The following is a 9,257-nucleotide window of genomic DNA, read 5'->3' as shown; positions in this document are numbered from 1 at the left end:
AACACGCATGGGGTCATTCCGACCCCGGAGTTGGGGGGGGGGGGGGCGGGGGCAGCCATCTTGGGAAAAAATTGCAAAATAGTAAATAGTAATGTCCTGCCTCCTCCTGTCTTTAAAAAGTCCGGACGAGAAACACATTATTTTAGTTATTTGACCTAAACATAATACTAATATCAAAGACTTTCAAGAAATTGACTGAGGGACCACTTCAATATCCAACAGATCGCCCATCAAATAAATGTAGGGATACTTTTATATACAACAGTCGGAGAAGCAATCGAAGTGTCACTCCTGTGATAAAGAAAATACTCCAAAGTGTAAACATGCCGCTGTTGCCTGTCCCTAAGCGCCCCGTTCCTATTCAATCCTTATTTCCTATGTGTCCCGTCCCTATTTCTAACATGCCTGACATATGTCAACCACCCCTTTAAATCACCAACTATATATATCACATTCTTACTCATGGGCGGATCCAGCCGGCGGCAGGGGAGGGCCCGGGCCCAATTCGTGAGAAAATATTTAGCGGCGAAACAGCCAGCCGGTGAATAAGCGGGGGGGGGGGGGGGGGAGCACATTTTTGTTGGCTCTCGACAATTTTTGACAAATCTCAGCCCCCCCCCCTGCGGAGCGCCAGGGGAGAGAGCCCATCTCCCCCCAAAAAGGGTAAAATTAATGTGTTTTTACCTGTTTTTTCTGGATCCGCCACTGTTCTCACTATTGTAACAGGTGAGTGAAATAATTTGTAACATGGCACTTATCAAAAATGTATGCAATAAATTTGATTACATTACGAAAATGGTCTATGATTAGAAAAATGATGGCGCAACGCACTACATGGTCACACTTTGTTGTGGTAGATTTGTTTTCTTCTCTCTCTCTCTCTCCCACTTTCTGCCTCTCTCTGTCTTTTTAAATATCTTGCATGTCATATTATTCATATTTCATATTAGATCATATCGCATTTTATTGATTCTAAATGAGAAATAATGACTAAATTATTAAATGTGAATTCATTGAACCATTTATTTATTTAAAAATTACAATTATTAAACTACGATTTCTATAAACGAAACTTTCAACAAGCATCATACATGATTATATCAACACCAAAGTAATCCACTTACAAGTTACAACGATCATACTGAAATAAGAGTTGAAATATTACGATATATAAATACAAGTTCCAAGATCTCTTGTACATTTTTGGTGTTGGACTTTTCACCGAATACATATTAAGAAACAACTACAATTTTCTTTAGATTTTGACTTTTTGTTGTTGTTGGAATTCAGATGACGCAAATAGAAATAAGGTTTTATCAATTTATTGTGATTGCGTAAGGAATGAATAAATATGCTATAACAGTAAGTGTAACTCCATTGATTTACTGTATTAATCTGTAAATGAAAAGTAAAATTTGAATACAAGACTAATGCAATAGTTACTTCTTTTGGACTCAACATTGAGTTTCACATGATCGCAAGAGCCACCTGTTTTTTGACCCACATAATTGCCGCTATTGTAAAAATTAAGGTAAAACTGTGAACTTTCATTTCCCCAGTTCTGTTTTCAGTAGGCACATACAGGATGCTTGTGGCAATATACTTTCTAAATTTACAGTAAAGAAATTCACTCTTTAAGGAGTCATTTTAGGTATAATTTCATTTAGAGTGAAAAATCCACGCTAAAAAGAGTGGAATTATCTCTTAAAGAGAAATTAAACCACTACTTTGAAGTGGATCATTCTATAATTACATGGATTCAACTCCCTAATGTGACCCCTAAATAAGTGAAATAGATTTCCACTCCTCTGAATTTAAAGAGGTCCAGGTCCCACCGGCCCTAGCGGCTCAAGTTCGATGACAATACAACATTCTGGCCAACAGATGATAATAATATCGGTTACTGTTGCTCTAGCTAATCTTCGTTGTCTGGATGCAACCATGTTGTCCTCTAACCAGTAGCTGGCTCTACCAGCGCAAAGGGCCCCGACGGTTGTACCACTGGACCCTTGAAGGAAACCCACGGGGATCTCGCCGACGTTCACAAAGTTCATGTCGGTCAACTCTCGGGCTACGATGTCAAGCACTTCACCCTGGATTAGAGAGAGAGAGAGGGAATGTTATTAAATGTAACATTAGTATTATTACTATTAATATGATGGATTTATATAGCGCTTAAAACATCTACGATATACTTAAGCGCTTTACAGATATCATTACCCTGCTCATTAGATTTATGCTGGCATGCACACAATGCAGGCCTGTGCGTCTTCCCCACTTTTTGTGGAGCATTCCAGCCGGGCGCCTTTTAAAAGACGCTGCATCCTACCAGGAACCCATTTTAAACACAGGGTGAATAATGAAGAATACTTAACCAACAGCTTAAAGTTCTCAGAGAGCTAAGGGCATATATAATTGATTTTATTGTAATCTATGACTCATAAGTTTTCCATTAATATATTAATCATCTATTTCATTGTTCACTTCCGACAGGGTCTTTAATATATCGATATTGGGGACTTTTAGATTTGCACAACGGAGAACATGGACTGCCCTTTTAAGGCAATGTGACGTGACTGACGTCCTTTAAGGCACTGGCAGTGACGTCACATTGCCTTAAAAGAGCAGTCCACGTTCTCCGTCGTGCAAATCTAAAAGTCCCTATTATATAAACATGAATATGCCACCTACCTCATTTTGCTCGCCCTCTTCTGACATGAATTTTTGGAGGTTGTTAGCCATTTCTGCAGGCCATGGGAATGCAATGCAGATGTTTTCATCGTGTACGTTGACAAAGACTAGGGACTGTGGGTAAGAGATACAAAACATCATGGAAAAGTATATTAATTATCAGCCAAAAGAAACGGAAATTTAATGGAAATCTTTAAATTTAAATGATTTATTCTTTACTGTATTTTGTTAACAAAATTTAAGACAAGGAAGTTTGAGCAAAAAAGTTAGGGCTCATAAGTGAAGGGAGGATGTGAGAGAAAGTACTATCCTTTCAACCTCCGCTCCCTCTCCCCCTCCCCCTCCCCCCTCTCTCTCTCTCTCCCTCAGTCTCACTCTCTCTCTCTCCCTCAGTCTCTCTCTTTCTCTCTCACAATCACTCCCCTCCTCTCTCTTCCTCTATTGATATAAAATCTTGACATAATCATCATTAAATATAAACATATTTTAAAATAAAGTAGAAGTCCGCTGAATTTGACTGGAAGGGGAATGTGCCCCCTCCCGTTGCCCTCGTGTGGAATAATCGAGACAGCCGGGTTTAAAGCCACACTGTCCTACTTGTAGCTACTTGCTCCCTTTATATAGAAAACAATGCCTAACCGGTGACCATTGGTCCCCCATGATCCTCTTTTTCTTATGTTAATTGAGAGCTGAGTTGATGAGATAACCACCTGTCCAGTGACCTTGCACGGAGGTCTAATCCCTCCCGGCCAAACTAGTGCCGATAGATTTGAATACATGTACATACCCGATCGTAGTCCAATGCTACGGTAGCCCGAGAGTAGCCGCTGAAGTTACTGGGCGGGGTGTGGATGAGAAGGGTATTGCTGGCTTGAATGTACTCGAACTGTTCTGTCATTATACGACCGTCTCCCATCACCAACCTTGTCTCCTTCGTCTAAACGAAAAATAAAACGTTTTAAAATAAAATATGATTATTATTTTTCGTTTGCACAAAATATAATTCGCACAGTTTTTAAACTATCACGACAGTCTTTCATGACAGTCTAGGCCACGTAAAGAAGGCCTAGAGAATCTTCCTTCGACAGGGAAAATTGTGGGAAGAAGGAGTAGGGGAAGAAGGAGAATACTTTGGATGGACAGTCTGCAGAAATTGTTGGAAGAGAGAGGAGTGAAAGAACTGGTACTAGTACTAATACAGAAGTCTAGGTGCCGAGGGTTGTGGAACAGCATGGTCGCCAAAGTCAAACGATATGGCACGTTCTTGTTCATAATGTTGGGTCTACTTACTTCTCAAAGTCTATGAAACTTGAAATAATGCACTATCTATAAAGATTGAACAGATTGTCCCTGTGACTGACAGGGATAGTCTAAACTGTTCATTGAGGCCATCCAAGGGGACCGGAGGAGTGGCCACTCTAGACAGGTGACATTTCAAAACTGTTTGCACAACACATACTGCTCCCTAGCGGGGTCTTAATAACTGGTGATCACAGCACATTGGCAGAGACAGCTTTACACATGAACAAGCGAAATAAAACACGACATAAGTTAGAGAATATGTGACCATTGTTACTGCACAATTATCAATGTATTTCAGGTTATAGGTTACAGAACAGCGATGGCTCACAGGTAGAGCAGTGGTCTCATAACGGGGAGGTCCCGGGTCCGAAACCAAGCCGATTCGCTATAGTGCTCTTTGGTAAGGTATTAATCCTCATTACCAAGTCCTTCGGAGAGGACTTAAACCGTCGGTCCTCTGGTTGCTTACTTACAAGAATACATATGCTTTCTAATAGCCTTTCTTAGCTGTCGGGTAAAACAGACCATGAACCCAAACCTTAAACTTCTGCACCATAATTACAATTTCGACCTAAATGCAAAATGATCTAGAATATTTAGTGTCTCCCCCTTTTATTATTATTTTCCTAGGGGAAGGGTAGCAATACACACATATTCTAATAATGTTTTTAATCTTTTTTTAAAGTCCACTCCAAATTCTATTAAATCGAAAATGGAAATCCTTTTTGCCCAATTGATCGTGAGCCCGGCAGCCACTGAGCAGCGCCAGATCCCTTAAATGTTGAACGCCAAACAAGGTAGCAGCATTGCAACTCCCGTATTTTAACGTCTTTTGGTATGACGCGGCCGGGGTTCGAACCCACGACCTCCCGGTTGTGAGGCAGACGCTCATCTGACTGAGCTAACACACCGGAGGCATCTAGGATCATAATATGCTTACCATATCACTGTCAAAAATGCCTGCTTTTTCTCCCGGAATAAAGTCTTCCCCCGTGCACTGATTGCCACCATCTTGAGCGATCCAAACGGCTCCAAGAATACACCCTCCCAGCACCAAGCTAGTCAAGACGACGGTTGAGAAGATGGTCACAGATCGAATGGTCGTCAGACGAACCGAGTCTGATTGGCTCTCCTGAGGAGATACCTGATATACTTCCTAGGGGGGAAATGGAAAAGGAAAAGGAAGGGGGAAAAGAATCAGTTATATAGTTACATGGAAAGAAGGTGAGGGGAAGACCTCGTACAGGCTTTCTAGATGATTTGATTGCGGAATGTGGAGCAACAGGATGTGAAATGCTGAAACGGATGGCTAAAGACCGAAGTACTTGGAGAGACACTTCAAGTAGAACTCTGATTGGGTCACTGAACCTGTCATAAACTGATAGATCACTATTGATGATGATATAGTATGAGCGTTAATTGTTCTGTATATAATTTTTTTTACTGCAAGCAGGGCTTTATCCGAGACACATTACATTATCAATTGGATACTCCACTTATTATTCGGTTCAACTGTCCCCAATCTGCCGCATCAACAGGCATTAAAAAAAACGCCCCCGGGTAAACTGAAGAGCAGCAGAAAATATCTTTAACATTCAATAGTTGAGTTGGAAGAAAAAATTTAACTATAAATGCACGAGTGACGATTCAAATGGTATGGAAAATATGAATTAGATATCGAATGCAAGCATACGGCTCCCCCACTGACACTTACTTTGAGTCCCTTTTCCATGCTGGTAGTAAACTGCAACTTGATCGCGTACAACGGTTTTAGTAGATACGAGCCTCAGGATTTTTCGATGGATTAGCGGTATATGAACTTGCGATGTCTCAGGTTGATAAGAGAGTCAGCCAGTAGGATGTCTCGCTTTGAATGAGGATTCTGAATTTTGAGAGCAGTTTCAGCAGTTTTTATAGACCTTTTTCAACTCGGAAGTGGCAATTCTTCACGGGGTTTCATGGAAGATCAGATATTATACAAAATAAAAGTTATTCAACCAACAAACTACGTTAATGAAACGTAAGTCGAAATCTGCTTCCTGATTGGTAGGTCTGCATTAAGGGGTGTGTCCCGCTTTTCGCTAGTCCGTGATTGGTTGGAAGTATTCATGCGCTATAATTTCGAGGTAATATTTACGAAATAGAGACGTATTCACAGATCCGGTGTTCAATATTTAGTATATGATGTAATTTTCGTCACCACGGTCTCCAATATATTCAATATCTATTATTCAGATAAAGTCCGGGATTTACAAAGAAAGATGGTGGCTTAGAAAGTTATTAGATAGTTATGAAAGCACAAAATAAATTTATTCTTATTTCCTTGGTTTTATCGACTAAAGATTCCAACAGTTTTATTAAAAAAAAAAAAAAATTCTTACAACTGAAATGGCAAACTGAACAAAATAACAAAATTATTTACTTAATAAAAAAAACACTGTTTATCATTGATTTGCACAAAGCATAAAACATTATTTTGTACATGTAGTATCGTATTTCGGCAGTTATTCTGTGCAGTCAATGGAAGAAGGGAACGATATTATTTTTCTTCTCGAATGTCCTTGATTGGTATGTATTATTATGAAGTGTGTAGTGTTGTAATCACTGTCTTTTCACCCGTCAAGGAATATCCGGGACCTGGACAAGTAACCAAATAAATAATATAAAAACTTCACAAATTTAATGACAACCACGGTATTCTGAAGAAAAAATAAACGAACATGCTAAAACTGCATTGCTCCTTCTTTAAAAAAAGTCAAGCAAATACATTCTCAAATGATTTACAATAATATGGTAGCTTCCCCCACTTATTTACGTCATGTCAATTGAATAAAGTTTCATAAAAGAAAGAAGCAACTTTAATCAGGATGCTATTTCATCTCTTTGTTATCATCAAATTTATGGCTTTTGATAGTTTTTTTGGTGGGATTTCTAGATTATGAATAATGAAAGTTAAGATGAAACTTGATATAGTATCTGTACATGATTATTTATATTTTACCTCTGCTATCATTCATTATGTTATCTCGTATAAATATGTTTGATTTATTTCTGATCAATCTTCTAATCCTGAATTTGACAACCGATTATATGTAAAGAAGGAGGCGAGGTGGCTCAGTCTGTCAAACCAAAAATCTTGGATTCGAATCTAGCCCAGGCGGATGACCAAAGCCTTCGTTGTATGTTAAAGATAAAGACCAGTTATGGTCATGCGATTGCATTGTGAAAGAAACGTTGTGGAATCGATCAGAAAAGGTTGATCATCTAGCATATAAGTATTGGTGTGTACTGCAAGGTTCTGGAATCATCTAAATGATAATAAATTTGGCCCAGTCTTGGTAAAGTTACAAGCACTGAACACAGAAAGATGTATATGGGACTACGCGACACGTGCGCGATATCTATCAGGTCCAAATAGATATAATAATTTACCAAATATATCAATTAGTAGGCGGTTTCTCGGCAAAATTTGTATCATCACGTATTAGTCAAAACATATTCTTTCACATGATTGGTAATAAGAGCTTCCATTTCATTTTTTTAGAGGGCCGGCGTGTTTCCAAAACTGATCTTTACCTTTAACGTGCCCCTCTCCTGTTTCGTAAACACAATGCTATACATGATGCAGAGGGAAATATGAACCCACTGCGTGTATGTGTCGGGGAAAACATATGTGAAGTGGTCCCTACAGGCCACATGCACATCCCAATCAGTTATATCGGGAAGAGAGACCCGAGGATTACACCATTACGGTGATGCAGTTCGTTATCCTCCACCCATGCACAGGTGACACCAAATACTTACTACTACTCTCTACTACTACTACTACTACTACTACTACTACTACTACTACTACTACTACTACTACTACTACTACTACTACTACCACCACTACTATACTACTGATGATGATGATGACTATGGTGATAATAATAATAGACCAAATAATAATAATAATATTAATAATAATGATACTATTACTACTACTAACACTAGTAATAATTATACTACTACTAATAATAATAACAATGAGTGATAATAGTTATATCGAGAAGACCTCATAATAATTCATAATCATTTATATAATTCATAATTTTTCCAGACATATCATTGAATTGAATTGACAAGTAATTTCCATTCATCGGAATTATATCCTTGTGTGACACAACAAGGTACATAATAAAAATAAACCATAACCTAGAAGAAATCCGTCAGAGGTCGAACAAGACCAACAACGTAATCACACTTTAATGGCATTATATTCACGGATGTGGATACTATTTATCCATTTGCCACTATTCATCGTGCGCAAACACCGTGGAGAGTTACAGTTAAAGGATTACAACCAGACGCTTGTGGTAAACCAGACTATAATAATGCTTGAAATGGGTCATTGAATTTGTGTCGACATATGATTAATCAAAAATTGTTGCTCTCTAACAATTCATGATTCCCAAATACGAACGAGACGATTTTACCTTGACTGAACACTCTCTTTCACTGTCAGCTAGTGATGTATTTTACTGTTACTGCTGCTTCCAACACCATGCACTACCTCAACGCACCGATATCCCAACACTACCACCACAACCATGCACCACCACCACCACCACCACGATCATCACCACAACTAGCACCACCACCACCAAGTCCATAGCCACCACCACAACCATGCACCACCACCACCACGATCATCACCACCATCACCACCACCATCACCACCACCACCACCACCACCACCACCACCACCACCACCACCACCCACTACTACTACTACTACTACTACTACTACTACTACTACTACTACTACTACTACGACTCCTACAACTAGCTACTTGTACTTCTAATACTTCTACTACTACTACTACTACTACTACTACTACTACTACTACTACTACTACTACTACTACTACGACTCCTACAACTAGCTACTTGTACTTCTAATACTTCTACTACTACTACTACTACTACTACTACTACTACTACTACTACTAATAATCTTTTAAAGTCCACTCCAAATTTTATTAAACCGAAAATGTAATTTTGTTTTGCCCAATCGATCGTGTACCATTCTCGATTCTTAATTCTTGTCTGAATTCGGTTCCACCCCCCCTCCCGCGCGAAGCGCGAAAGCTTTGACGTTTCATTAAAATTATTAAAGAAAGAAGACGATTCGCTGTACCGTTCTCGACTCGGCTCAAGGATTTTAGGCACTAAATTACGGTCAGCTGAGTATCAAGGGACCCGACTTAGGGCCCTTGGTT

The 9,257-nt window shown here is 39.2% G+C and overlaps 1 protein-coding gene across 1 annotated transcript; it reads right to left on the bottom strand.

Moving 5' to 3' along the window:
* Positions 1–1,025: 1,025 nt before the first annotated feature.
* LOC105438593 lies at positions 1,026–3,623 on the bottom strand. Its single transcript, XM_030984381.1, has 3 exons — positions 3,479–3,623; positions 2,692–2,805; positions 1,026–2,093 (listed from the first exon to the last, which is right to left on the bottom strand). Exons 1-3 carry the CDS (start codon positions 3,605–3,607, stop codon positions 1,815–1,817), a joined length of 522 nt encoding a protein of 173 aa, XP_030840241.1. The 5' UTR covers positions 3,608–3,623; the 3' UTR covers positions 1,026–1,814.
* Between the last annotated feature and the right edge of the window lie 5,634 nt (positions 3,624–9,257).

This window comes from Strongylocentrotus purpuratus, unplaced genomic scaffold, assembly GCF_000002235.5.
Source record: "Strongylocentrotus purpuratus isolate Spur 01 unplaced genomic scaffold, Spur_5.0 spur5_contig_833, whole genome shotgun sequence".
NCBI lineage: Eukaryota > Metazoa > Echinodermata > Echinoidea > Camarodonta > Strongylocentrotidae > Strongylocentrotus > Strongylocentrotus purpuratus.
The sequence above is the reverse complement of the archived record's forward strand: the minus strand, read 5'-3'. Positions and strand labels throughout refer to the sequence as shown.

Bases quoted from the DNA above. Each gene is read 5' to 3' on its own strand.
- LOC105438593 (XM_030984381.1), bottom strand. From the start codon at position 3,607: ATGGGAGACGGTCGTATAATGACAGAACAGTTCGAGTACATTCAAGCC. The intron at 2,806-3,478 runs GTATGTACATGT...TCTTACCCACAG, and splicing joins TAGCATTGGACTACGATCGG to TCCCTAGTCTTTGTCAACGT. The intron at 2,094-2,691 runs GTAGGTGGCATA...TCTCTAATCCAG, and splicing joins AAGAGGGCGAGCAAAATGAG to GGTGAAGTGCTTGACATCGT.